The following is a 26,375-nucleotide window of genomic DNA, read 5'->3' on the forward strand; positions in this document are numbered from 1 at the left end:
TATACATGGATGATTTACCCCATCTTTATCATTATACACAGCAAGTATGAACAACACAATTGACGACCAGTTATCCACGTCCGATGTCTCCTTGCTGAGTGGGACCAACTCACCAACTGTCTCAAACACCAATGGCGAATCAAGTCAAGGTGGCTCAAGAAAATGAAAGGTCGTTGCCATTAAGTCTCTCAGAATTCAGGAGAAGGTAAGTTATTATTTTTATCTATTTAAAAGCACGTATAATCTTTTATTGAACCAAAAAAATAAATAGATCATTGATAATTTAAAAAAAGAGAACTTTGACTTGAAACTGCAGTTAAATTTCTTGATGGAACGACTTAACCAAATATCTCCAGAAAACTGTGAGAAATTAAACCAAGAAGTAAACAGAAGAAGAAGAAAAAAAAAAAGCTGTGCTCCGGGTTACTGATATTTTTTGTAGAATATTAAATTAAGAGCAGGCGTTCAATCACTCTCTGCAGAGTTAAAAGAATCAAAGGAAATAATCTATGAACTCAATGAAGAAATTAACGATCTGCAAAATCAGCATGAATGAAAAGGCGATCAAGCTGGAAGAAGCTTTGATATGCTTAAGTTTAGTGGGTAATCCCGCCTGATTTCAGATCAAATTTTAAAATTTTATTTGAGTGGCCTCCAGTTTAGATGAGAGAGACGAAGAGATTCAGGAGAGAGAAGAAGCGATTGAAATTCTCAAAAAAGAGCTCGAGATACTGGCAGAATTACACGATAAAGATATCGAAGCCTTTGAAGAGCACATGGCTAAAGCTCGAGCCGAATTCAACGAACAAAAGCAGTTGAAACAAGAATTAGTTGAGGTACTTGAAAATACCGAAAAGTATTGCCAAGATGACCTCACTAAGCAGCGCGACGACCTGATTGTTTCTATCAGAGAGCGAGATGTGCGACTTGCGAGTTTACAAGGTAACTTCGAGCAACAAACAGACACAATGGAAAGAGAAAAAGATTTGCTGTTGGAGGAAATAGTAGAATTGAAAGACACAATTCATGATCTCTTCGATGCATTGAATAGACAAGAGGAAAATGTCATCGAATTAAAGAACCATCGGTGGATGACGCTGCTGGTTACCAGGTGTTTTGGATGGAGAACAAAATAGAAAATAAACCAAAAGTGATACTGTTAGAACTTGGATACCACTTTATTATTGACGAAAAAATACAATTAAAAACGTATTAAAAATGTATTCAAATCTATTGATGGTCTATGAGAAAAAACTATGGATATTTATATAAAGAACTGGGATAGTTCTAGGGAGAATATTAAGCGCCTTATTGGATCATGATGTAATAATCTGGTGATAGTAAATAATCAACATGTCTTTAAATTTAGCCCTTCCATACTGAGTATATAAATATTAGTCAGAGGGATCAACAGTTATAACATCAAATGACAAGAGTAATATTTGTGCTCAGGATCTATTAATATTCTATAGTCCAGGCCCATTCGATTGTATTGCTTTTTCAGAATAAATATATACTCGCCACAGGGATGTGCCCTGTGTACAGACTCCAACGGTAAGATGAGAACAAGCGGGGTAATGCGTGATTCATGATTAACTTTTATATTTATTATCCATCCTTAATGTGATGCGACAATTAACTTTATTATTATATCTATGATATCCTCAACACCAGGTAAGAGTGTTTGGTGCAGAAAGTTTTGTATTTTTTTACCAAGTTTGATATAACTTTGGGTATATCATATGGTGTGATTGCTGGGATGTAAGGTACAGCTTTATCTTTCCTCTCACAATTATTGATGTATCCTCTATGAGAAGAAAGGAAGAATATGTACGATATTTTTTAAATCGTCATCTTTAACAGATCTTTGATGCCTTTCAATTTCTTCCAATTGCGATAAAAAAAAATTAGGGTTTACATATATTTTAGTAGCGAAACAGTTTAGTAATCATCAACTATTGAAAATGAATTCAGTCCTAATTATCATTTTATAGGTTTGCGAGCTGCAATGGGTTAACTTTGTACCACTTATTTTTATGTCATGTAATAATAATAGGGGTTAAATGTAATGGTTGGAGTGCAAAAAACTAATAATAATAATCATAAATCTATTCCTCTTCATCATCGCAGTCTTCTTCATCATCGTAGTCTTCTTCATCATCGTAGTCTTCATCAGCATCGAGCTTATGGCCCTTATGCTTACTGCTTTTGACATATTTGCCTTTTTTATGTTTATTGTGCCAATTGTATGTTGTATAATCATCGTAGTCGGTATACTCCGTTTCATACTGGGTAGTGATTTTGGAAGTTGATTTAGTAGAACTGGTGGGCACATAAACGCTTGAAGATTGCACAGAACTATTAGAGCTACTGACTGTTGTGGATGATACACTGCTTAGGGTAACCTCGGGTTCGAGAGTTATAGTTACTAGAACGGACGAGCTTGTTATAACTATGATAGTATCATACGTGAGAGTAGTGGTAGGAATATCAGTTATCGTGCTATTAATGATTGTATTACTAGGATCTTCGGTGATTACACCGTATGTGATTGTGTCGCTTAAGCTTTCGGCCATCATACAATGATGTATCGTTGTATCGCTAGTATCATCCGTGGTTGTGCTGTACAATACAGTATCACTGGGAGTTTCTGTAATGGTACTACTAAGGTCTTCAGTTATGGTGCTATACGTAACTGTGTTGCTTGGGTTCGTATCTTCGGTTAAAGTGCTATACGTTGTCAGAATACTTGTAGTCGGCTCGCTGAAGATTGTACTAAAAGTCAAAAGCGACGTTTCAAAGGGTTTTTCTACTAATTCTGGGAAAAGAGGTTCACTATCATTAAATATGGGAAAACACCCTGTGAATCCAGAGCACTTCCCACCTAAGGCAGCATAATCATGAAGTTCTACACCACAAGTTCCTTGCTTCCATTCATAGTCATTAGCTACAACTAATCCAGCAAAATTTCCGGTACCAGCCTCTTCGATGTTAGCTGAGCGAATATGCATTAGGACAAATTGTGGTAAGCTTTTTGATTGTAAAACTTAAAAGAAAAATTACCGTCAGGCGCCAGGGTGAAACCTCCTAATTGGCCTCCAGTATTACGACTGATGTATATTCTTCCAGGTGTGTAAACGCCATTCGCATCTGAAGGGTAAAAATTGTAAATTGTGCTGCAAACATGAATTCCCAAACTTGGATGATTTCCAGCTATAGTAAAAGTTGTGCCGACGGAGATGGGTATCTAATAAAAAAATATTTAGATTAGTTGTCAATATACTACAACGCCATATTCATCATAGAAGGTATATTTACATTAATGACCAAATTATCTGGGAAAGACAATCCTCTAGGACCGTTCCAGTTACCTACACCATTGATCATATGACTTGAATAAGACAACCTCCCAGGATACAGATTACAGTTGAAGTTGTTGCAGGTATTTAGAGTCATGACATTAAAATATCCTATTTTAGGACCTAAACTAACAAGATTATCGTTTTCATCTAGCTTAAGATTAGGTTCTAAGGCTGAAAAAGTTTGGGAGGCATAGACGGAATTAATGTAGGCTTTTTCAAAATCAAATAGACCAGGACCTCTATCTGTAACTATTGGACAATCAGAAATTAACTCATGGATTTTCGAAGTATCAGTTCCGTATGGAAGGAATATAGCGCCATTGACACGGTCATCAGTGCCATCATAAGAACCTCCCACGACAAGACCATAGCCGTCAAAACTGTGCTCAATATCACTGCAATTTACAGCACCGTTCGCATTAATTGTGTAATGACTACCCGATAAAGTTCCTCGAACAGCAAGAGGACCCAGGATATCTTGGCCATAACCTGTAGTAAAATCACCAAAGAAGATCCCAGAAAATCTAGTAAACTAAAAGAGATACTTATTTAGAACCTATGCTATGTTTAAAAATAAGAGATGGCTAATACTTGCCATTGTAGAGGCAAGAGAATTATCGCAGGTTGTTGCACCATCAGCACGACTCTTCAGTCGATGGCTAGTTGTGCTTTTATGACTGCCGAATACGTAATCATAACTGTCATTTATAAAAGACGATATACCAAATGCATACAATCCAGAAATACTACTCAACAAAATTACAATAATGTAAACTTTCATAAAATTAGTCTTAAATGTTTGAGCAACTACAAACTTTTTTTCAGTGCATTTTATATTTGTTTATTTCGGCATAGTAGCATAGTGTCAGCGTAAATGTTGGACTCCTATTTCTATTAAGTATTTAGGAAACTACTTGAATTAAAATTCTTCATAAAGCATGCTCCGAGAATTAAAGAAAATTACTAAAGCTTTGTATATAATTTGAAGACACACACCACGGCTCTTAACTTGGTCGTTCTATTTAACTTTATAATCCGTTATTTGTGAATAAAAATGATGAATCTATTCAATATGTTACTAAGTTTTTTAAGGCATAAACTCCCTTGGTAAAATACTATCTTCCCAATTCCCACTTGAAAAGTGTCACAATTTTTTGGGTTCCGTAAGACCACTTATACATCTTTACCAGCTTTCGTTCATTTTAACTATATGCCGTAATAATAGTTTTCTTAATAATTCAACTTTGACTACTTACATTCTATAGTCTAAATTTCCACGAAAGAGAGTAATGAGGAGAGAAAATGGTATCATACTTCGCACTTTGGATACATACTTTGTTAGTGTAGCATGAGAGAATGGCTTGTGTGACATACCTGGGGGATAGGGAGGAAAGATTTTTTTTTGGCGGCAGCCAAAAAAAGAAAAAAAAAAAAAACAACGAAGAATGCAAACAGAATGCTGCCAGTCATGGCTCTTTCCGCTAAAGGTCTTTACCAGGGAAGCGAAAAAACACAATTTGGAAACCCCGAGAATAACTACGAGAAAAACTACCAGATTTAATTCCAAATGAAGTAAAAACGTGATTAAACAAACATGCAGTATACATGCAGTGTTTGTGATTTTGAATAGTTTCCAAGGCATGTTTCACCTTGGAAACTACCCGATTAATTCAAAAAAGGATAAGGTTAGAAAATCATTTCCGGATTTGATTTTACTAAAGTCATTAGCTGCGAACAGCATAAAATTATAGCGAAGTCATTATAGTATGCTTGCATGTTTGTTTAGTCACGTTTTTACTTCATTTGGAATTAAATCTGGTAGTTTTTCTCGTACACACCAACTAAGAAAAATCCATATTTGGAAGGTTTTTTGAATCAAAAAAATAAAGTTCAAAGTTCAGCCAATACTTGATGGTCAAATAAAAAATAAAGTTGTAGTTACAAACTACAAACAACAACAATTGTGATCATCCGAAAATTTCTTATTTAAAGTTTTTTTTATTTATGTTTCAGAAGGCACTTGGTTTTTGTAGCCACCAAAATAGGCTTCCATTGATATAGTTGAATTTTCTTCTTTCTTTTTCTTCAACACTTTTTAAACGAAAGCTAGGTATAAATTATAGATAGACCATTATCCAACACTCAATAATGTCTAATATATAGCATGATAACGTACCCTTAACAAGGCTATCAGTCAAGGTTTATGCACCATTCCATCGTTGATCCTATGTTTAAGAGTTTTTTTTTTTATTTTTTTTTTCTTTTTAGGTGATGTACAATTTTGAAGTTGAGCAGTTTCAACGGAAGCCTAAATACTAGATGTAAAAAAAAACGAGGTGTACTGAAGTGGAACCAATTGTATAACCAGGATATTAAAATTTAATTGATTGAAAATTTACATCATCAAACGGAAGGGTCCAGACCGAATACATTAAAACATTTATTGAACTATCCAAAATACATCGAGTATTTCTTTGCTAGGATACCTTCCCACATACACACACCCATAGGGATCATTATTTATGTGAATAGAATCAATGGTTTTTCTCAGTGCTCAAAAGGATTTTCAGGTCATTCCCTTTGGATGAGATTTGAAATTAGTTTATATTGCATGACATGTAAGTCTAACAAAATACACGAGCTTTTGGTTGCATTTTTTTTTTTTTAAAAAAAAAAAGTTCGGCTACACGATGAAATCGGGGGAAAAGTTAAATGAAATAAAAAGAGGTTTCAAGCGATTTTGGTCACGATTATGCAGAGTTATTTAAATTCATTTTTATAATTTAATTTCAAGAAATTGTTGTATGAAGATACATAAATACAGTTTTTATTATTGTAATAAAATAATACGCAAAAATACGTTAAATCACTTACTAGAATAAGTGCGATTTTTTTTTTATATACAATAGCCGATTCTTATTATTCACTTCTTCGTTCATTGAAAAAGTCTATTCCACTTTAATTAACTATAAAAGCATATAATTTGTCCTAATAAGTGCAATTTTTTTTAAAGGGCGTACAAAGTGAAATGAATTGCAGCAAGTGGTGATGAAATCCCGTATTTCGTTTATAAAAATGATACATACGTAACACCAATTTTAAGTACTGCAGATGGGATCTCCCGAATTTACATATCCCGATGATTGCAATTTTTAATATAAAAAGGGTGTAGGTAAGGGGAGACAAGTAAAGCTTGATCATCATCTTTTATTTCTTTTATTACCTGTCACATATGGTACATTTCCTCTCCTTTGGTTTATCCATTATTGCCTCATTGGTTTTATCCTCTACGGTGACTGCTGGTCCCACTTGCAACGTCGCGAAAAGTAGTTCTGACGATGCCATTACGATTGCGCAAGCTTTTAATAACTGTAAGAATGGCGGTACGGTGAATTTCCCCAAGGGAACAACGTACTACATCAAGACACCTGTGGATGTTCAAGGGTTAAGTCATGTCACTGTCAATTTCCAAGGACAGATTGTGTTACCCGTGTTCAACAAGAGTTTCAAGGGAGGAAATGCCTATATTTCAATCAAGGGGGATCATATTAATTGCTCTGGTGGGGGTACAATTGTGGGTAACGGACAGACGTGGTGGGATATCAAAGACACAACAGCACCAACCGTACTTCGTATCGGTGCTACGAATTCTGATTTCGGTAACTTTAATATTCTCAATTCCCCTAGAGCACATTTGGGTATGACGAATTGTGATAATGTGGTGCTTCATAATGTGTACTTGAAGACGGTTTCGACCAACAGTAATTTGGCCAAGAATACGGATGCCTTGGATGTGTCATCTTCAAAGAACATTATTTTTAAGGACTCGAACTTGTTTGTGGGTGATGATTGTACTGCTATCAATGGTGGTGTGACGAACATGACGATTTCTAATGTTCATTGTACTGGTGGTCATGGTTTCAGGTAAAAATTAATGGGATAAATATAAAATAGATTGCTTCTTTTTTTTAAGCTGATAAAAATACATGTGTTTGCGTTTATTAGTGTCGGTAGTCTTGGTAAAGGAGGAGCTACTGAGTACGTGAAAGATATTTCTGTTGTTAACAGTGTCTGTACCAACTGTCAAAATGGTCTCAGGTAGCTTTTATTATAAAAAAAAATGCATTTCCCAATAACATCCTTGGATATTAACCTTTTCTTTTTATATATATAATAGAATCAAGACATGGAGTGGTGGAAAGGGAGCAGTTCAAAATGTAAAGTTCAACAATGTCCAACTCATTAATGCCGATAACCCTATTGTTGTTACTACACATTATTGTGATCAAAACCAAATGGCATACTGTCAAAAGAGTGATAGCACTTCTTTATCCATTACTGGCGTTACTATTAGTGGTATTACTGGGTAAAAAGAAAAAAAAATATCTCTAAAATAGATAGGTTGTTAACCCTTTTTTTTTTGCACAACAATATATAGATCTGTCTCATCTGCTAACCAACCTATTGTCAACATCAATTGTTCTTCTGGAGCTCATTGCAGTGGTTTTTCAATCTCTGGTGTTACTGTCAACAAGGCAGCTAGAACCCCCAAAAATATTTGTACCTATCTTGATAACTCTAGCAAGATTGGTGTTTGTAGTCAATAGAATGGCCTGCGTCCAATTTAACATTGTTTTTTTTTTGAAAAATAAAGAAATTTCTTCTATTTTATTATTAAAAAACAGTTGTTTTTGGTTGACGTTGGATGATACAGCTATTTTAGCGCGAAGATGGAAGCTTTTGTCGTAGACATGTAATAACAAATGGCTGTATGCGAATCTCATTTATTACTAATAACTATAAAGATATCGTTTGGATTCGCCGTAATTCCCTTTTAATATTTGCAGTTATACTTTTGTTCACGCTCTTTTAAAATAATCTCTTGACCTTCAATAAGATTTCTCAAGTGGACTACCAATCTTGGTGATTCACTTTCATTTACTACACTTTCATATCGAATTCACTTCCGTTATAACAATCCTATATCTTGCCCTTTTTTTTAAAAAAAAAAACTAAGACCAATGTCTAAACAGCGGCATAAAAAAGACCTGATGATCAAAGACGTTCAGGACGACGCAGAATTTTGCCGTCCTTTAACATTCGAGCTAGATAACGACCAGTTTGCGGGAAATTAATTTTTTTTTTTTACAAAACTTCTGTGGTATTTGACAAAATATTACATAGAAAAGTAATGAGATAAAAGTATATTTTTATTAGAGGTAAAAAAAATAGACTAAAAGAACTCTGCTGCTATGAGATAATTGATCCTTTTTATATTGCACAGCTCTCCTGAGTTTTAACGATGAGTCAACCTTTCTGGTGTTGGAATAGATCTATACTTTGTTTCCCGCCTTGGGTTAAATGAATACTACTCGTTAGAATTGTTTCCAGATAACGTTGTCCCATATCAGTGGATCGGAAGCATGAGTATTCTAATAAATCTTTAGTATTACGAGACACTTATTTATCAGATCATGCAACGGTTACTGTAAAAGATGCATACTTGTTTGTCAAGTGTAATTGGCAATAGAACATAATAGTTGATCATTTATTCATTATCTTTGTAATGAATAAATTACGATCCCAAATATAAAATGTCTTATCGATATTTGTATATTTGGTTGTAGAAGCTAGGTATCCATTAATTCATACACTATTTCTTTATACTCTTTATCAGCAGTATAATTATATCAATATATAAGTAAATGAACCATTTATATTAATAGCTGTTCTATTCTCTCTCTGGGTAGCTAATCCATTGAGAGAACTATTAATATTAAGCTTCTCTTTCTGTTATAATTCTTGATTTGATCTGAGAAGCTTCTCTTCTCGATCGGTGATATTATAGTGTTCGAACTTTTCGAGCTTGCACCGATCTTGCTCCAGTTCGAAGGAAGCTCGAACCGAGTTTTTGTACTCGAGCTTGCGCCACTTTTTTTGGGTTCGAGCGAGCTTCGATCGATGCTCGCTCGGCTAAAATGTCGATAGTAGCCACTTTAAAGTTAAGGTAGCCACTTTAAAGTTAAGGTAGCCACTTTAAAGTTAAGGTAGCCACTTTAAAGTTAAGGTCCTTGAAAGACTACAGATGGAATTTCCCCTTGATTTTGATCTTTTCTTCCCTTTACCATTTTTATTTTTTATTTATGCTCTAATAATTCCAACTAAAATGCTTTGGACTTTTATTTAATTGTACAACCAACCATAGAAAATGATACAGTGTTGCACACTTAACCCAACTTAGCCAAATTTTTACAGCAATCATAGTAACATGACGTAGCAGAATTAATTTAAACTTTCATGTTCACAAATCCAACCGTATTATATTTATGATTTAAGTATCCGAATTTGGTTTTAAGGCTGGTGAAAAAAAAAGTTTTTTTTTTTTTTCTTTTTCCAACTTCTATTTCAATAAATAACAATTTTATTATCATAACTTTCTGTAATTAACATCACTTTGACGTGCACTTTGTGTAATAAAAAGGGCGAGCGAGTTCGAGCTATCGTATTCGCAACCGAGCCGAGCTGATAAATCGATGATAATTTAGGAAAAATGACAAGTAAGATTAACCAGATTGCAAAAATTAACTAAACTTTTATTAACATAATTTTTAGGGGTCCTTTATATACATATTAAATTCGACCTCCTTCTTAGACAGGGCTAGATGACAGGCAAGATTATGACTGACATGCCATATCTTGAAAGTAAGTAATCCAATGAGAATCATATAATAAAAGAAAGAGTGGTACACGTTTCTATAATAGGTCTGTAGTGTCACTTGACGCGTACATTTTAAAAGTCATCAAAGTACATTCAAAAATTTATCATGTTTGTACTTTTAAACCTCGCTTGTCATTGGCCTCCGCTAATCTGATTAGTACAATATATTAATAATGTCTTTTTAGAATAATTGTATAATAAATGTATACTTTTGTACTTGTATTTAGCTTGATGAGTATCGTGCTAGTTTGTTAAGTCAATTGTGAATATTTAATATGCAACATTAAAAGAAGTGTTTATAAAATTATCGTAATGGATAAAAATATGCTGTGTAGATCAAGCATACATGAATATATAAAGCTCGATCACAACACGAGCTTAAGAAACTTCGAGCGAGCTTCGATCTTCATTCCGAACACTAGTTCTGACTTGCTGGTGAGGTTTTTGCAAGTGTTTCTATTTTAAGTAAAGGCTCAAACATTATGGATGATAAAATAGACAAATGAAATCGTCCTGACATAAGCTTGTTTATCTATAAATAAAGCTGGTTCACACACTTTATTCTTCTCCTTTTCTTTTCCCTTAACATACTTCTTTTATCGTATGAAATTAATCGATCACGTAAAAAGGTTTGTTTAGTAGCGACTCTTGTTTTTTGAAAAGAAGCTAAATTGAAAAAGATATATTGTGATATTGCAGCTGCGGCTAGTCTTTGCTATAGGAGGGCGACCTGCTAGGCAGAGTTCTTGAGTTTTTGGAACTCACGAACTGTGAATAGCAGGGATGCATTTTCAATAGGTGCAAACATACTGGCCTGCTGATCTTCTGGCCAGAATTTCTGTAAGTAGTATAATAAAAAAATACGTTTGAAAAAAATACGGAGGTCTAGACATTTCCCATGATCTTGAGCTATGCTATATAAACGAAACCCCGACTGAACCATTCTTAGTGTCGGCTGGACGAGCAGGTTACTTTCCCTTTCGTTACAAGAGATACCGTCGCTCGACAGAAAGCTCCTCCTCCTCCTCCTCCACGATTACAGAACAGAATGACGTAACAGAAGTCAATAATCAAGTCATACGTTAGTATCAGACACCTATGCTTTTTATTTGCTCGTTGTTATATTCATTAACAATAATCTCTTGTAGATTGTGAATCTCAGCTGAAGGAATTTGTTGACAACGTCTTCCTGTCGGTAGACCCCTGTAATGAAAAAGTTTATGAACGTAGCGAGCTGACTTCCGAACAAGTATTCCAAATAACCTGTCAGTATACAACTTTATACAAAAACAATAAACTTGGAACTTTCACAAACTTTGCAAAAAAAAAAAAAAAAAAAATCAAGGCGCGCTATTTAAAGGCGGACACGACAAGAAAGAGAACCAAGGAAGGACGCGTTGAGCGCAAAATTCTTTAAGTGATGAAACCCGATGACAGAGGTAATCTGGTGTTAATATAATTTATTGGCTGAAGGAATCTGTGCACTGACATAATAGATAAAGCCTTTTTAGCACAAAACATCAGCAATTGCCAGTATCGTTATGAAGAATATATAAAAAGTCTCAAGATGGATGGTTTTGATGTGATTGGTTATGCAAGAAAAAGTCCCACCAATATATCAGACGATGATTTTAAAAAAAATTATTAAAAATATGATTTCATGCTTGCAATCCCGCTCCCAAGTGAAAGACGTTTATGTATCACCAAGTAGTCGCTCTAAAAGCCTCATTGCAGCAAGAGATATGGCAACGGACAAAGACTATACGGACGTAAGGGGTTGCGTTGGAAACACACAATGTAAGTTTTAAAAGAATGGAGAATTTAGAGAGATTATGATTCTATATCTTAATACTTTGTTTGATTCAGCTTTGTTGAAGTACTTATCGTCTACAACTAAAAAGGTTTGCTTTGTAATTGTTTATTACGCAGCTTTATCAACTGATCCAGATGATATCTTACTTTTGGTCAAGTACGTCTTTATGCCATGGTTATTTATTGATAAACACACACGCTAGCACTGACGCTGACACAACCTCTCATAGAAATTATAAATCCCTCGAATGTATTATCGTGGATCGTTTCCAAGATATAGGAAAGTACGAAGTGTACCAACGAAACGATATTCTTAAAACACCTGAGCAATTGGTATCATTTGACTGTCGTCCAAAACTTCCACAGCGGTCTATCTAAGAAAAAATTGTACTTCCATTATGCAATAATTTTATAATTTAAATTCAGACATCTTATATATATCCTTTTTATTCTTTGACCTTGATAATCCCTGATTCTCTTTTAACTGAAATAAAGCATACCAACAGTCTCAAAGTATTTCTACTTTTGTTTTATTTATTTTTGTCTGACTTTTTACTACTCCAAAACACCACACTATGGGCAGAGACAAAAAGGTCAATTCCATTTTAGGTAATTTTGGAAATTTGGCGAAGCCAAATTTTCAAAAATTCATTCAATCATTTATGTGATATAAAGCTTTATTTGAGACGATCTATTCTAATTATTACATTTGTCTATATTCCAAATTCCCTCACAAAGTTCTTTTTTTCTACATTTTAAACAAACAGCAGAGGTGCATTTGGTTCTCATAACTTTACCCGGGCAAGTACGCAATCCACAACCTTTGCAGGTTCTTCCTCTGTCATTCGAGCCTTTGTTTGGTACAATTGGAGGAGTAGCCATACCATGTGAATTATAAAAATTATATGGCTGAGAGCCGAGAGGTGTTGGGGCTGTTGTACCACAACGGCGAGTTGAATCACTTATTGGCAGTCTAAAAGTAAGGCGAAACCCATCATAAAAAACACCCTTGTCTTGAGCGACCTTGTTTTTTTAACAAACAAAAAAGCTGGGGGGTACTGGGAATGATGAATTGAATACGTAATAATATATTTTTGGGCCATGATAAGAACTTTTGGGGATGATAGATAATCCATGTTTTTTTTTGATTATTCCGATTTTTTATTGTGACACGCGGATCTTCGAATGCTGGTATAATCCCCCCCCCCCGTTTCTCGGTAGCATGTCTATGTCAATAAAATCGTACGAAGAGGTTTTTTTTTTTTAGTTTGCAGCTAATGCATTGAAAGGGCTAAAAGCTAAGAAAGATGTGCTATTTTTTTATTTTCACACGCACGCACAAAAAAAAAAAAGAATACATGTGATTTCGCACGTCATGATGAAAATATGTTTTTTTTTGACGTACCATTTGCATAGTTTGTGTGACAATCTATTTTTTTTTTTTTTTTTTACTAAAAACAGGATTTTTTTTTTTTTTTTATTATTACTATGATTATTTACAAACAAAACGAGAGAGAGATTTTTTTATAATGAGAGAAAAGATTTACAAGTCCTTGCTATGAGCTTCTTCAACCACGACTTCAGCAGGTTTTAAACCAACGTTATCACGAGTGGCTCTTAATTGACCAGCTTCATCCTCAGCGAATTTTTCTCCACGACGAACATGACCTTCAAGTCCTGTTTGACGAGGATCCTTGAAACCCAATAAACGATCCACTTCATCTTTAGCGCCTTCAATTTTTTCCTCGACCCAATTGATATCTTGATCAGCTACGTTTTTAACGGTATTGATGCTTGATTTGACTTGTTCTGTTCCCTTTTGATACCAACTCTTGGCAGTATCTTCAGCCTTGTATTTTAAAGACTCGGCTTGAGCAGAAGCTTCATCCAAACTACCAGCAATCTTGTTAGAGGCTTGACGAGTTAAACGAGCTCCTTCATCCTTGATATCCTTGGCTGTATTGGTAACATCAGAGGCAACACGACCTGTTTCATTCTTGGCCTTGGTTGCAACATTTTCCGCTTTATTGCGTGCTTGTTCCGCTTCGTAATTGGCATCGTTCTTCAAATTGTTCCAGCCCGTTTCGAGACGATTGGCTTCAGCGTTTGACTTGTTGGAGAGATCATTGATGGTGGAATTGACATTGTTCTTTGCACGTGTGGCTTCATGAGAGGCCTTGGCTTTAGCATCTTGCCATGTTTGAGAAGCAGTCTCCTTGACGTCATCCTTGGTCACCGCCGCATCCTTGGCTTGCGATTTCAAACCTTCCCACTTGTGTTTAGCTTCTTCGGCATGATCTTCAACTTGATTGGCTACCTTCTTTTCACTTGAACCAAAGAGACTGGCCCAGAATCCATTGTTTTCTTGACGATGAGCGGAAGCAGCAGCCTTTTCATTAGCGATAGATTTAGCATCCCAGACACCTTGCTTTACTTTCTCGGTATCCTTATCGACGAGTGTGCTTGTATCACGTACGACCTCCTTGGCATGATCTTCGAGACTGGATTCCCAAAGAGGTTTTGTCTTTTCAGCGCTGTGTTTTTCCATAACCATGGGGTTACCTTCCTTTTCAGCATGATGGTAGTAATCAAAGGAGGTACCCTTTTTACCGGGTGCAGGAGGTTTCGTGGCGTTCACAATGTCTTGATCGGTTTGACCGGGTACGGCATTTTCAGCAGCTAATCTATCTTCCCAGGGAGTACGATCTGTAGTATTAGCAGTAGCATTCGCATGAGCAGCAGCGGAGGAGAGCTTATGAGAGGTATCCTTCACGGTATCCTTGACGGTATCTTCAGCAGCACCAAAGAGGTTGAAAAGGGAGGATTTAACAGAGGAAGCAGTTTCCTTGGCAGCGTTTGCTTTTTCCTCAACAGCGGACTTGACATCACTCTCCACATTATAAAGAGAGGCCTTGGCATTGGAAGTACCATCGTCCCAAACTTGTTTTACCTTTTCAGTGTCCTTTTCAACAAGCTTGGAAGTATCCTTGAGTTTTTGATTGGCTTGATTTTCAAATCTGGACTCCCAATCGGGTTTTGTCTTGTCGGAAGAGATCTTTTCATGCACCATGGGATTGTGACGGGTGTCTTCCGATGATGAAGAAGAAGATTTAAAGAAACCTGAGACTTTGTTGACGTCTTGTTCAATTTCATGGGTAACAGCTTCCTTGGCTTGCTTGAACTTGTTAGCAGCATTAAAAGCAGCTTGATTAGCATCCTCTGCCTTCTTGTTGAGGGTAGCATCCACGTGACGTGTTGTTGAAGTAGTAGTAGCGTGAGAAACGACGTCTTCGGGAGAACGATCCCCTTCCTTGAGATAGGCCTTTTCACGCAATCGTTCAGCTTCAGAGAGTGCAGAAGATTTGAGGTTTTGAGCTTCTGACTTGAGATTGGAAGTGACGGATTGAGCTTCTGACTTGAGTTTAGAAGCAGTGGATTGAGCTTCCCTTTCAGCGGTAGAAAGTGTATTGCGAGCAGCATCCGCAGCTAACTCGGCTGAGTTCTTGATATGTTGACCAGCGTAACCTAATTCGTCTACAGCACCTGAGGATTTCTCCTTGACGTTGTCATCATGAACAATACGATCGGTAGCGTTTGACAATGACTTTTTGGTTTTTGCATAAGGGTCTGAATCTCCGTAGAAATCTGAGACACACATTTAAAAAAAAAAAAAAAATTAGTAAAAGAAAATTCATGCAATTTTTGAGAGAGAGAGAGAGATTTTTACCATGCTTTTGTTGACTTTGGTAATAAGCCATACCAGCAGCGGATAAGAGGAGACCACCAACGAGTGCTTTACTGACACCTCCTTTGCGTACATTGGTGGAGAGGGGACGTCTTGCAGCTATGACAGGACGGTTTAATGGAATACGGTTATTTAATGAAACTTTATACATTTTTCTTTATAGGGGGGGTTTTGTTATGTATGATAAAATAAAAAAGAAGAAGAAGAAAAGAAAATCAGAGGGTAGACATGATTTATAGTTGTTTAAAAGAGTTTTTTTTTTTGGAGGGGTTAAGGTGAGATAATCATGACATCATTTTGATGATATAGTTTCGGTTTTTTTTTTCTTTATTTTTTTTTTTTTTTTTTTTGGATTTATACTTTAGGGCTCCAATTAAGGAATCTAGTTAAAGGCGTTGTTGGAATTTCGAAAAATGAATAACCTAAACGGATAAAATAATAAAAAAAGAGTCATGATTAGCAAAAAACCAAAAGAAATTTTTTTGATGTCATTCTTTTTTCATTATGTCCTTTTTTTTTTTTACCTTTGCCGGCAATTAAAATATCGAGCAGAGGTTGTAATAACTTTTCATATTGGATAGCAGGATCATTTAATTCAGGTTGACCAGAAGCCCAAGTATCTGTTTGAATATGCCATTTCTTCATATCATCTGCAGAAAAGATACAAGGGAACATTTTAAGAAGTGGACCAAAGATATCAGGACGTGTCTCGGGTGAGATACCCATATCATTCATCAAATAATAAACAGGATATCTGTTCTCGACGTTCTTATGATAATCCACACAGGCCTCTAATAATTGACGTCGATCACTGGGTGTTTTTAAAGAGCGACCGAGGTTTAAGAGGTCCGCTAATTTCGAACCGGATTGAATAGGCATAGCGGCTGATACAGCTTGATTAATAGGAATATCACCAAAGATTTCAAGTACAACAGCCTCCATGAGTTCCTTTTTGGCTGTCTCACTCAAGTACTCCATCGATAGATTCTCTGGTATGGTTTCTTGTTGTTTATCACCATCAACAGCTAGCTTTTGTACGGTACCTGCACGAGCGTCTAATGCGACCAATTTGGACAGATTCAAGATGAGTGTACTGTACTGAAACTTACCACCAAGAGCAGAGACAATAGCATCCGATTGTTCTGTGAGTTGAGCCAACTGATTGGGAACGTTAAAACGAGTCTTCATCATGGCTTTACGAAGATCAAGTTGAATTTCAGAGGTGGATGTAGCGTAACGAGCAGCGGAATTTAAAGCACCAAATTGAAGGATCATTTCATTTCGTTCGAGTAATTTTTCTGGGGTTAATACGTATTTGAGTGGTTCAGTGAGCTTTTGCTTGGAGAGGAAATGGGATTGAATCCAACTGGAGAAACGATTTTCCTTTTTTTCAGGGTTTTCAGTGTCAATACGCTCCCAATTGGTACCGTTTTCTTTAAATGACATGACGTCAATGATGGCAACGTCTTCGGGTGTGATGGGTGTATTGAGAGCGGATTCATGTACACCCCAACCGTGACCCTGTGTACGTTCAATGATACGAATACCGTATTCCTTCTTGATGATATCTAAATCCATGATACTAGACCATGGAATCTCAAACCAATCATTCATTGTGTCGCAGGGCTCTAATTCGGTTCGCCAATTCTTTAACTTGGCATCGCATGCCTTTGCAAGTTGAGGTTTATCCTGAGCTTCGTAACGTTGAGCGAGCTCCTCAAAGGGTAGCCATGGATATATTTTATTGATTCGAAGCATAGGTGCAATGATGGTACGTTTGGTTTCCAAAGCAAGTCGGAGTCCATTTCTAAATGCTTCTTGTTGTTCAGGGAAGTCACTGTAATAATTATAACAAAGTTAAGTTCGACCTTTTTTTCTTAATTTTTTTTTACTTTACTCATCCCTCCCCACGAAAAAAAGTAATGTTTCTCTTTCTTTCTTTCTTTTTTTTAAAAAAAAAAATAAAGTTCTTACCTGTGAGGGAACCATGATAAATACTTTTCACCGTTGGCGTTGCTTGCGGCTTTTGGTTTAGTTTCTTGTAAAGGTAAAACCGGTGATGCCTTTAGATTGGGCAATATAGTAAATGAAATGAATGCAAAAAACAATAAAATCAAGATGTAATATATTAATCGCTGAATTCTAATCATTTTAGATGAAAAATAAAAAGGGAAATAAAATAAAAAGAAAAAATAGCGAATAATTAAAAGAAGGGGGAGAGAGCTTTTTTTTTTTTTTTATTAAAAGTAAGCTTAGGGGGGGTTGAATGTGTAGTACAAGGGGAAAATATATGGCTTGTAATTCTTTTTTTTTTAGCGTTGATCCTTATAGACCGCATATGTTTTTCTTTTTACTTTTGCTATTTTATATTTCAGATATAGAATGTGTTGTTTATATATAAGGAGGAGGATGACTTTTGTATTTTCTTTATACTTCTGATCTACCAAACCTGAGAGTGCAAAAAAAAAAAAAAAGGTATAAGAACGAGGTTGCCTGATGACAGAGAAGTGTATGAGGGCTGAAGTAAAAAGAAGCTTAGGGTGAGGCGTAAACCTGCTGAGTGTGGGGGTTTTTTTTTTAAAAAATAGGGTTTAAACGTTTCCTTTTGGTCTTGTTTGGTAGACGATTCGATTGTAGGTTATATCATCCAAGGACGATCCCTTTGTTGCGGTATTTCGGACTTTTCCCAAAAGTTAGTTCATTTAAAGAAATTAAATATTTTATTGCATAAATGAAAAAAAAAAAAGGTGCCCAATCTTGTCTTGTATTTGTTCAGTTCATTGAATAAATAACAAGAAGACCATTCTTTTAAACAAAAGAGAACCGCCCCTATGGTGTTCGAGACTAGTGTGGAAGCGTATCTTTACAGCCGGTTTTTTTTTTCTGGGAATTAAAATAGATCGTGGTTTTTTTATATCTCCTACTCAGCTTTTTTTTTTATAATTATTTATAACCTTTTTTTTTTTTTTTTGCTTTGAGTGATTGATGGATTCTATCTTGAATAAATCATAGAGAAATTAAGATGTAATAAGCTATCAAAAGAGTTAAATTTTGTGTTTGCGCGGGGATCACAAAAAAAAATAAAAAACGAGGCTAAATAATAAATTTAAAATTACCTTTTTGTGTAGGATTTGAAATAGAGTGCATGATACATTTAGGATAGAATGAATATCTTGCAGAATATTGAAAAATGTGGTGATGAGGATCACTTGAGAGGCTTTTATAAAGCAAAGGGGAGAGATGTTTTTTTTTTGTACAGTGTGGTCTAATAATACCTTGAAGATCCCCATCAATTAATGTGCATGCTTCTTGTGTATGCTGAATGACAACAGAATGTCACTGAAACAGACAACCCAAGCCATGTGTGTGTATACTTTTTTGCCCCCCTTTTTTTTTGTTTTACTCTTAAGAAGGGGTAGAGTGAAAGATAAATCTGGGTAAAAGCTTTTTTTTTTTTTTTTCTGGTTTAACCCACGCATTTTAATTTAATTTGCAACTTTTTTATTTACATCAGCTACTAATTTGTTTAAAATGTCCGCTGCAGACAACGTGCCGTGGTTCGTGTAAGTTGCCGCCACGGGTGCATTGACACCTGAAAGCAAAGCCATGTAATCCTGGATACCATGTGAGGTGGCATAAGCCACGATATCCTTGGTTTTAGAAGATTGAACGTCATAAGGAGGAATTATCTCTTCTTGACCAGCTCTTTCTTCAATACGTTGCATCAATTTATTAGGGTAGGCACGTACACGACGTCCAGTCAAGGTTCTGGTGATTTTCGATTCTGAGTTCTTGGCTGTCGTGAGCAAGTAATCCTTGTGGGCTTTCGGTGTACTCGATTCGGTTGCCAACATAAATAATGTACCCAAGACAGCTCCGTCCGCCTTCCAATCATGTAAAGCAGTATAAAGATCATCACCCGTGGTGATTCCTCCAGCTGCTAGAATAGGTAATGGGTAGTCCTTGGAGGCCGAACGAATGGCTTGAACAAGTTGCGCAGTTGGCTTTTGTTCATGGTAAGGTCCGCTACCTGAGAGAAAGGATCCACGATGACCACCTGCCTCTAAACCTTGCGCGACAATGGCATCTGCTTTTCGCGTGCTATCCTTTGGGTCTGCTAAACCAGCCAAGACCAAAGCTTCCTGTACGGTTGTCGCTGTACCGATCAAATAAGTACCTGCTTTTCTGAACTGTTCTGATGCTTCTTCGGGTAATAACCCAAAGGTAAAGGAAACCACAGGGACCTTTTCTTCCAGCAAGACTTGGACTTGATCATCAAACGAAGGTGAACGTAATTTATATTCGGTAGGGATAGGAATATCCAGGTCAACACGAATTTCATTCAAAATATCGTCCGTGGCTGGATAATGCTGATCGAGTTCTTGCGTGGTGGGTGGGGCTGTGGTACGACAAAAGAGATTGACAGAGAAAGGTTTATCTGTTTTCTCCCGAATGCGTTGAATGGTCTCTCGCAATTGAGGTGGTGGGATCATGCCAGCACCTAAAGAACCTAAACCACCCGCATTACTCACTGACGCAATGAGGTCGGCTCCTGTATGACCTGCACAAGGTGCTTGGACAATAGGGTATTGAATATTCAAGGCACGTGTAAAACATGTCGTGGCCCATTGGGTTGTCTTTATACTTGCCATTTGTGTTGTTAATGTTTGTTTTTTTTAACAAAAAAAAAAAAAGAGTGAGAGAGAGAAAGGGAAAAGAGTGGGGGTGTAGCCTATATGTTTTCTCCCCTCGTATCGACCGTCACAAGCAGCAGTGATTAGTAATGCTGCATAAACTGCATCTATTCTGTTAAAACCGTGGTTTCGGAAACCCCATGACCTTACCTTTTTTTTTTTTGCATGAAAGTTGTACATAATAAAAAAAAACTTGTAAAATACGTGTGTATCTTTATCCCTTTTACTGGAAACTATTTTTTTATAATGTGTTGTATTCATTCAGCCATAATATGCTTTCTATAACCATTGAAGCAGAGTTTCTTAAAACATTGCGCGTTTTGTGTTACAAACAATCCTTTTAAACTCAACACAAAAGATATCTGGGCTGGGATATTTTAAGGGTAAGCCCTTTTTCATTTAGTGAAATAATAATAATAATAATAATAATAAAAAGAAACTATTTAAACAGGTACACTTGTGAAATTAGCGGAAGCCACAGCAGCAGCAGCAGTGGTACTACTGTCAGTCTCATCAGGATAGTAATAGAAACTAATGGCTATCACAATATAGACAGCGATCAACATTAATCCCTCTAACCAATTACTTTCGCCATCCTAAAAAAAAAAGAAAGGGTATGTCAAAGGGACGATTTAAGAAGAAGGGAGATCCTTTTTTTTTTTTGCGTTACCATGATGAGATAGTTGACCATAATGACAGCAATGAATAAAATGGCAGTTTCGTAAATATTGAAATATAAACTCATTTCTACATCCATACCCCAACCAATAATGACCATGAGAGGAGTGACGAGAAGTGCAATTTGCATGCTACTACCAACAGCCACACCTAGTGCCAAATCCATCTATAAAAAAAAAAATTGTGCCCCTCTTTTTAGTTTTTTTTTTTTCGGTCGGAGTGCGTTTTTGGACAAACCTTATTTTTCATGGCACAGGTGACAGCAGTAAGATGTTCAGCGGCGTTACCCACAATAGGAATTAAAATAAGACCTGTAAAAAATGTTTGTAAACCTTAAAAAAATGTAGGATTTCTCTCTCTCTCTTTGGGGGATAATTACCAACAAATGTTTCACTGATATTCCAAATTTTAGTGACTTCTTCAATGGCAGACACTAAAAACTCGGCACACACACCTACCACTGCAGTGACAACAACCAGTCTAAAAAAAAAGAAAATATAAGTTACCATTTAGAAAAAGAAAATGAAAGCTTACAAGGTGACAGCCATCCAAGCAGGTAATTGAGGTTCTTCTTCTTCTTCTTCTTCTTCATCCTCATGTCCTTCTTCCAAGACTCTTTCTTGATTTTGAGGAGGAGGAATAATATTTGCGCTTGTTGATGTTGGACTGAACTATAAAAAGAAGTTAAGACATGTTGTACAATCGAAAGATCTTTTTTTCTTATAAGTACCAAATGGTTATGGGTCTTGAGCTATAGTCACACACAAAAAAAAAATAGAGAGAAATGAATGATTAAAAAAAAAAAAACGAGCCACAACATTCATTTTCCATTTACCTGAAAGAATAAATAAGAAAAGTAGAGTACGAGAAGAATAATGGAAGTTGCTCTTGAAATGGCAAGAATGCCACTTTGTAAATCAGCGTCTGATTCCGAGTTGGCGGATCGAATGGATCCATAAAAGGAGGCAGGGATGAGCAATGAAGCGACGGAGATAAACAAAAGAGAGGCGGATGTCTGTGCCACTGTCTTATTAAAATGTTGAGCCTTGTGATAATAACCTCCTCCCCAGAAACACATGCCCAACACCAATAATAAATTCGAAAGGATCGAGCCCAACATAGAGGCTTGAACCACAATCACCAGGTTCTGGGTTAATGAAATAATTGAAATAATCAACTCGACTGCGTTACCAAATGTAGCATTTAATAAACCGCCAATCACCTTTTTTTTTTAAAATATGAAAGTGTTAGATGCAAGTGATACACACACACTAGTATAATTTTTTACCTCGCCTGTTCGTAGGGCAATGTCTTCAGTAGCAAAGCCCAGTAACTTTGCAAGAGGGATAATGGCCAAAAAGTTCATGATAAAAGTGACGGTAGGTGACCAAACAAAATTGGATGCGATACCGATGGGTACAAAGACGAGAAGTAAGTTAACCCAAGAGGATTTGATAATGACCATACAACCTTCTTTAGCCGATATTTGTTTCTTGGGCTTTTCACTCTTGTGAAGACTATGGGAAGGTGTACGTGATGGGATCAATGGTTTTTGGTGGGTATCATGACCGTTGACAGCAGATGAGGTTTCTACCATGGTAACATCTTCAAAGCTCTTTTGTTTATCCATAATGATGATGAAGAAGAGGAGAGAGAAAAAAAAAAAAGTTTAAATAAAGAATGAACCTTTTATATACTTTTTATTAAAAAAAAAAAAAAGTCCCTTTTTAAGAAAAATTATCATAACGGATCAAAATAAAAAAAAAGACTTTTTTCTTGTACGACTGTCGTACCTTATTTTATTTTTTTGTTGATGTACATGACTTCATTTATTTATAATTAGGTCATTAAAATTACTTTACCATAATGGGTAATATTCTGTCAAGATCGCCTGTTTGTTCTTTTACCCCCAAAAAGTGCTACTCTCTTTTTTTTTATCAAACGATAACGCTAATCCCTTTTAAAAAAAAAAAGAGGGTTGTGAAGTCATTTCTAAAAAGCACAAAAATGACGGTTTTGCTTTTGAACTTAGAGTGTGACAAAGGGTCATTTTCATTCGGGTCAAAAAAAGGGTACGTGGCGTTTCTTTTTTGTGATGAATCCCCGGGGGGATGTATATAAACGCCAAGAGATTTTCCACCAGCCATTTTTTTTTTTTTTGTAGATGCATACACAGGTGGCTGGTTTTTCTGTTCGCCTTCCACCCCTTCCTCTACACACAGTGGTTTTATTGATTTAGAGGGGTTGATTAAGTGTGTAAGCTACTATACTTTTTACCGAATTTATTTTTACCTTGAACCTTACTGATATTTTTTTTTTTTTTTTTACTTTTTGAGCCCTTACCAATTTTTTTTTTTTTTTTTTTTTTGAACCTCAACCTTTGTCTTACACTTGATTAAAACATCCTTTTTTTTCCAAGACAGACTAAACTGTACCTCATTTAACAAAGTTACAATATTTCAAGTTTGTATTTACAATACCACCAGTGAGCCACAAGCCATGTCGAAAAAGGCGATACTCAAAAAGACAAGGCCTTGAGTTCTAAATATCGCTTGAACTGACTGAAAAAAAAAAAAGAGGGCCTGTGCTATTAAAAAAGTAACCGTATCTAAGTAACCAGCGATGTTGATTACAGTGCTTTATGCAACCAGGTGAGGCAACCCTTCAAGATGGAAAAAAAAATCCCGCTCATTTTCTCCTTTCAGGACCTACAATGCGCTTCGTATGCTCTTTTTTTTCAGGCACGTTCATTGACCATGACACTGACATCGTTTTTTACAACGGGTAGCTAAATCCACACCGAATCTTTTTTATCCTTGATGGTTTAATTTCTTTAAAACAATCATATAAAAACTCATTGAAGTTTTGTAAAAAAAAAAAAAAAGAAAGGGAATTACGGTGAGTCCAAACGATATCTTTATTGTTATTAGTATTAAATGGGATTCACATACAGCCATTTGTTATTACATGTCTACGACAAAAGCTTCCATCTTCGCGCTAAAATAGCTGTATCATCCAACGTCAACCAAAAACAACTGTTTTTTAATAATAAAATAGAAGAAATTTCTTTATTTTTTTTAGAAAAAAAAAGTTAAATTGAACGCAAATTATTCTATTGACTACAAACACCAATCTTGCTAGAGTTATCAAGATAGGTACAAATATTTTTGGGGGTTCTAGCTGCCTTGTTGACAGTAACACCAGAGATAGAGAAATCACTGCAATGAGCTCCAGAAGAACAATTGATGTTGACAATAGGTTGGTTAGCAGATGAGACAGATCTATGTATTGTTTTGCGAAAAAAATAAAAGGTTAACAACCAATCTATTTTAGAGATCTTTTTTTTTTCTTTTTACCCAGTGATACCACTAATAGTAACGCCAGTAATGGATAAAGAAGTGCTATCACTCTTTTGACAGTATGCCATTTGGTTTTGATCACAATAATGTGTAGTAACAACAATAGGGTTATCGGCATTAATGAGTTGGACATTGTTGAACTTTACATTCTGAACTGCTCCCTTTCCACCACTCCATGTCTTAATTCTATTATATATAAAAAAAGAAAAAGTTAATATCCAAGTATGCATTTTTTTTTATTATAGAAGCTACCTGAGACCATTTTGACAGTTGGTACAGACACTGTTAACAACAGAAATATCTTTCACGTACTCAGTAGCTCCTCCTTTACCAAGACTACCGACACTAATAAACGCAAACACATGTATTTATATCAGCTAAAAAAAAAGAAGCAATCTATTTTATATTTATCCCATTAATTTTTACCTGAAACCATGACCACCAGTACAATGAACATTAGAAAGCGTCATGTTCGTCACACCACCATTGATAGCAGTGCAATCATCACCCACAAACAAGTTCGAGTCCTTAAAAATAATGTTCTTTGAAGATGACACATCCAAGGCATCCGTATTCTTGGCCAAATTACTGTTGGTCGAAACCGTCTTCAAGTACACATTATGAAGTACCACATTATCACAATTCGTCATACCCAAATGTGCTCTAGGGGAATTGAGAATATTAAAGTTACCGAAATCAGAATTCGTAGCACCGATACGAAGTACGGTTGGTGCTGTTGTGTCTTTGATATCCCACCACGTCTGTCCGTTACCCACAATTGTACCCCCACCAGAGAAATTAATATGATCTCCCTTGATTGAAATATAGGCATTTCCTCCCTTGAAACTCTTGTTGAACACGGGTAACACAATCTGTCCTTGGAAATTGACAGTGACATGACTTAACCCTTGAACATCCACAGGTATCTTGATGTAGTACGTTGTTCCCTTGGGGAAATTCACCGTACCGCCATTCTTACAGTTATTAAAAGCTTGCGCAATCGTAATGGCATCGTCAGAACTACTTTTCGCGACATTGCAAGTGGGACCAGCAGTCACCGTAGAGGATAAAACCAATGAGGCAATAATGGATAAACCAAAGGAGAGGAAATGTACCATATGTGACAGGTAATAAAAGAAATAAAAGATGATGAAGCTTTACTTGTCTCCCCTTACCTACACCCTTTTTATATTAAAAATTGCAATCATCGGGATATGTAAATTCGGGAGATCTCATCTGCAGTACTTAAAATTGGTGTTACTTATGTATCATTTTTATAAACGAAATACGGGATTTCATCACCACTTGCTGCAATTCATTTCACTTTGTACGCCCTTTAAAAAAAATTGCACTTATTAGGACAAATTATATGCTTTTATAGTTAATTAAAGTGGAATAGACTTTTTCAATGAACGAAGAAGTGAATAATAAGAATCGGCTAATGTATAAAAAAAAAAATCGCACTTATTCTAGTAAGTGATTTAACGTATTTTTGCGTATTATTTTATTACAATAATAAAAAGTGTATTTATGTATTTTCATACAACAATTTCTTGAAATTAAATTATAAAAATGAATTTAAATAACTCTGCATAATCGTGACCAAAATCGCTTGAAACCTCTTTTCATTTCATTTAGCTCTTTCCCCCGATTTCATCGTGTAGCTGAACTTTTTTTTTTTTTTTTAAAAAAAAAAAAAATGCAACCAAAAGCTCGTGTATTTTGTTAGACTTACATGTCATGCAATATAGACTAATCTCATCCAAAGGGAATGACCTGAAAATCCTTTTGAGCACTGAGAAAAAGCATTGATTCTATTTACATAAATAATGATCCCTATGGGTGTGTGTATGTGGGAAGGTATCCTAACAAAGACATACTCGATATTTCAATAAATGTTTTAATGTATTCGGTCTGGACCCTCCCGTTTGTTGATGTCAATTTTCAATCAATTAAATTTTAATATCTTGGTTATACATTTGGTTTCACTCAAGTACACCTCTTTTT

General features: G+C 35.8%; 9 protein-coding genes across 9 annotated transcripts; 3 read left to right on the plus strand and 6 right to left on the minus strand.

The window, feature by feature from the left end:
- Nucleotides 1-46: 46 nt before the first annotated feature.
- EV154DRAFT_476278 (uncharacterized protein) lies at nucleotides 47-1,900 on the plus strand (the record flags this gene model as incomplete). The annotated part of the gene is made up of 4 exons (XM_051598020.1): nucleotides 47-143; nucleotides 294-362; nucleotides 664-1,111; nucleotides 1,864-1,900. The coding sequence occupies 4 exons, from the start codon at nucleotides 47-49 to the stop codon at nucleotides 1,898-1,900; spliced, it is 651 nt and encodes a 216-aa protein (XP_051463044.1).
- Nucleotides 1,901-2,045: 145 nt separating this feature from the next.
- On the minus strand, nucleotides 2,046-4,143 carry EV154DRAFT_587638 (uncharacterized protein; the record flags this gene model as incomplete). The annotated part of the gene is made up of 4 exons (XM_051606812.1): nucleotides 2,046-2,995; nucleotides 3,064-3,247; nucleotides 3,319-3,851; nucleotides 3,954-4,143. The coding sequence occupies 4 exons, from the start codon at nucleotides 4,141-4,143 to the stop codon at nucleotides 2,109-2,111; spliced, it is 1,794 nt and encodes a 597-aa protein (XP_051463045.1). The 3' UTR covers nucleotides 2,046-2,108.
- A 2,417-nt stretch (nucleotides 4,144-6,560) lies between these two features.
- Nucleotides 6,561-8,044, plus strand: EV154DRAFT_491679 (pectin lyase fold/virulence factor). Its single transcript, XM_051599582.1, has 4 exons — nucleotides 6,561-7,286; nucleotides 7,368-7,460; nucleotides 7,540-7,728; nucleotides 7,801-8,044. The coding sequence occupies exons 1-4, from the start codon at nucleotides 6,595-6,597 to the stop codon at nucleotides 7,967-7,969; spliced, it is 1,143 nt and encodes a 380-aa protein (XP_051463046.1). The 5' UTR covers nucleotides 6,561-6,594; the 3' UTR covers nucleotides 7,970-8,044.
- A 3,456-nt stretch (nucleotides 8,045-11,500) lies between these two features.
- Nucleotides 11,501-12,270, plus strand: EV154DRAFT_535603 (uncharacterized protein; the record flags this gene model as incomplete). Its single annotated transcript, XM_051604080.1, has 5 exons — nucleotides 11,501-11,519; nucleotides 11,592-11,684; nucleotides 11,764-11,877; nucleotides 11,947-12,044; nucleotides 12,220-12,270. The coding sequence occupies 5 exons, from the start codon at nucleotides 11,501-11,503 to the stop codon at nucleotides 12,268-12,270; spliced, it is 375 nt and encodes a 124-aa protein (XP_051463047.1).
- Nucleotides 12,271-13,355: 1,085 nt separating this feature from the next.
- Nucleotides 13,356-15,811, minus strand: EV154DRAFT_491686 (uncharacterized protein). The gene is made up of 2 exons (XM_051599583.1): nucleotides 15,620-15,811; nucleotides 13,356-15,537 (listed from the first exon to the last, which is right to left on the minus strand). The coding sequence occupies exons 1-2, from the start codon at nucleotides 15,786-15,788 to the stop codon at nucleotides 13,436-13,438; spliced, it is 2,271 nt and encodes a 756-aa protein (XP_051463048.1). The 5' UTR covers nucleotides 15,789-15,811; the 3' UTR covers nucleotides 13,356-13,435.
- A 134-nt stretch (nucleotides 15,812-15,945) lies between these two features.
- EV154DRAFT_491687 (uncharacterized protein) lies at nucleotides 15,946-17,838 on the minus strand. Its single transcript, XM_051599584.1, has 3 exons — nucleotides 17,612-17,838; nucleotides 16,162-17,474; nucleotides 15,946-16,059 (listed from the first exon to the last, which is right to left on the minus strand). The coding sequence occupies exons 1-3, from the start codon at nucleotides 17,785-17,787 to the stop codon at nucleotides 15,992-15,994; spliced, it is 1,557 nt and encodes a 518-aa protein (XP_051463049.1). The 5' UTR covers nucleotides 17,788-17,838; the 3' UTR covers nucleotides 15,946-15,991.
- A 1,268-nt stretch (nucleotides 17,839-19,106) lies between these two features.
- On the minus strand, nucleotides 19,107-20,332 carry EV154DRAFT_491692 (2-nitropropane dioxygenase). The gene has a single exon (XM_051599585.1). It carries the CDS (start codon nucleotides 20,287-20,289, stop codon nucleotides 19,123-19,125), a length of 1,167 nt encoding a protein of 388 aa, XP_051463050.1. The 5' UTR covers nucleotides 20,290-20,332; the 3' UTR covers nucleotides 19,107-19,122.
- A 362-nt stretch (nucleotides 20,333-20,694) lies between these two features.
- On the minus strand, nucleotides 20,695-22,649 carry EV154DRAFT_491696 (calcium/proton exchanger). The gene is made up of 8 exons (XM_051599586.1): nucleotides 22,298-22,649; nucleotides 21,845-22,231; nucleotides 21,740-21,760; nucleotides 21,544-21,680; nucleotides 21,389-21,489; nucleotides 21,247-21,320; nucleotides 21,002-21,175; nucleotides 20,695-20,927 (listed from the first exon to the last, which is right to left on the minus strand). Exons 1-8 carry the CDS (start codon nucleotides 22,637-22,639, stop codon nucleotides 20,775-20,777), a joined length of 1,389 nt encoding a protein of 462 aa, XP_051463051.1. The 5' UTR covers nucleotides 22,640-22,649; the 3' UTR covers nucleotides 20,695-20,774.
- A 1,472-nt stretch (nucleotides 22,650-24,121) lies between these two features.
- On the minus strand, nucleotides 24,122-25,486 carry EV154DRAFT_411237 (pectin lyase fold/virulence factor; the record flags this gene model as incomplete). Its single annotated transcript, XM_051595451.1, has 4 exons — nucleotides 24,122-24,290; nucleotides 24,366-24,554; nucleotides 24,621-24,713; nucleotides 24,795-25,486. 4 exons carry the CDS (start codon nucleotides 25,484-25,486, stop codon nucleotides 24,122-24,124), a joined length of 1,143 nt encoding a protein of 380 aa, XP_051463052.1.
- Between the last annotated feature and the right edge of the window lie 889 nt (nucleotides 25,487-26,375).

Source organism: Mucor mucedo (assembly GCF_025094135.1).
Source record: "Mucor mucedo strain NRRL 3635 chromosome Unknown EV154scaffold_4, whole genome shotgun sequence".
NCBI classification, from domain to species: Eukaryota; Fungi; Mucoromycota; class Mucoromycetes; order Mucorales; family Mucoraceae; genus Mucor; species Mucor mucedo.

Excerpts from the sequence above, each read along its gene's own strand:
- EV154DRAFT_491679 (XM_051599582.1), top strand. The coding sequence starts at position 6,595 with ATGGTACATTTCCTCTCCTTTGGTTTATCCATTATTGCCTCATTGGTT. Across the intron at positions 7,461-7,539 it reads AACTGTCAAAATGGTCTCAG|AATCAAGACATGGAGTGGTG; the intron begins GTAGCTTTTATT and ends TATATATAATAG. Across the intron at positions 7,729-7,800 it reads ACTATTAGTGGTATTACTGG|ATCTGTCTCATCTGCTAACC; the intron begins GTAAAAAGAAAA and ends AACAATATATAG.
- EV154DRAFT_491686 (XM_051599583.1), bottom strand. The coding sequence starts at position 15,788 with ATGTATAAAGTTTCATTAAATAACCGTATTCCATTAAACCGTCCTGTC. Across the intron at positions 15,538-15,619 it reads CCAAAGTCAACAAAAGCATG|ATTTCTACGGAGATTCAGAC; the intron begins GTAAAAATCTCT and ends TGTGTGTCTCAG.
- EV154DRAFT_491687 (XM_051599584.1), bottom strand. The coding sequence starts at position 17,787 with ATGATTAGAATTCAGCGATTAATATATTACATCTTGATTTTATTGTTT. Across the intron at positions 17,475-17,611 it reads TTATCATGGTTCCCTCACAG|TGACTTCCCTGAACAACAAG; the intron begins GTAAGAACTTTA and ends TAATTATTACAG. Across the intron at positions 16,060-16,161 it reads TATTTTAATTGCCGGCAAAG|GTTATTCATTTTTCGAAATT; the intron begins GTAAAAAAAAAA and ends TTATCCGTTTAG.
- EV154DRAFT_491692 (XM_051599585.1), bottom strand. The coding sequence starts at position 20,289 with ATGGCAAGTATAAAGACAACCCAATGGGCCACGACATGTTTTACACGT.
- EV154DRAFT_491696 (XM_051599586.1), bottom strand. The coding sequence starts at position 22,639 with ATGGATAAACAAAAGAGCTTTGAAGATGTTACCATGGTAGAAACCTCA. Across the intron at positions 22,232-22,297 it reads TTGCCCTACGAACAGGCGAG|GTGATTGGCGGTTTATTAAA; the intron begins GTAAAAAATTAT and ends TAAAAAAAAAAG. Across the intron at positions 21,681-21,739 it reads TCAAGACCCATAACCATTTG|TTCAGTCCAACATCAACAAG; the intron begins GTACTTATAAGA and ends TTCTTTTTATAG.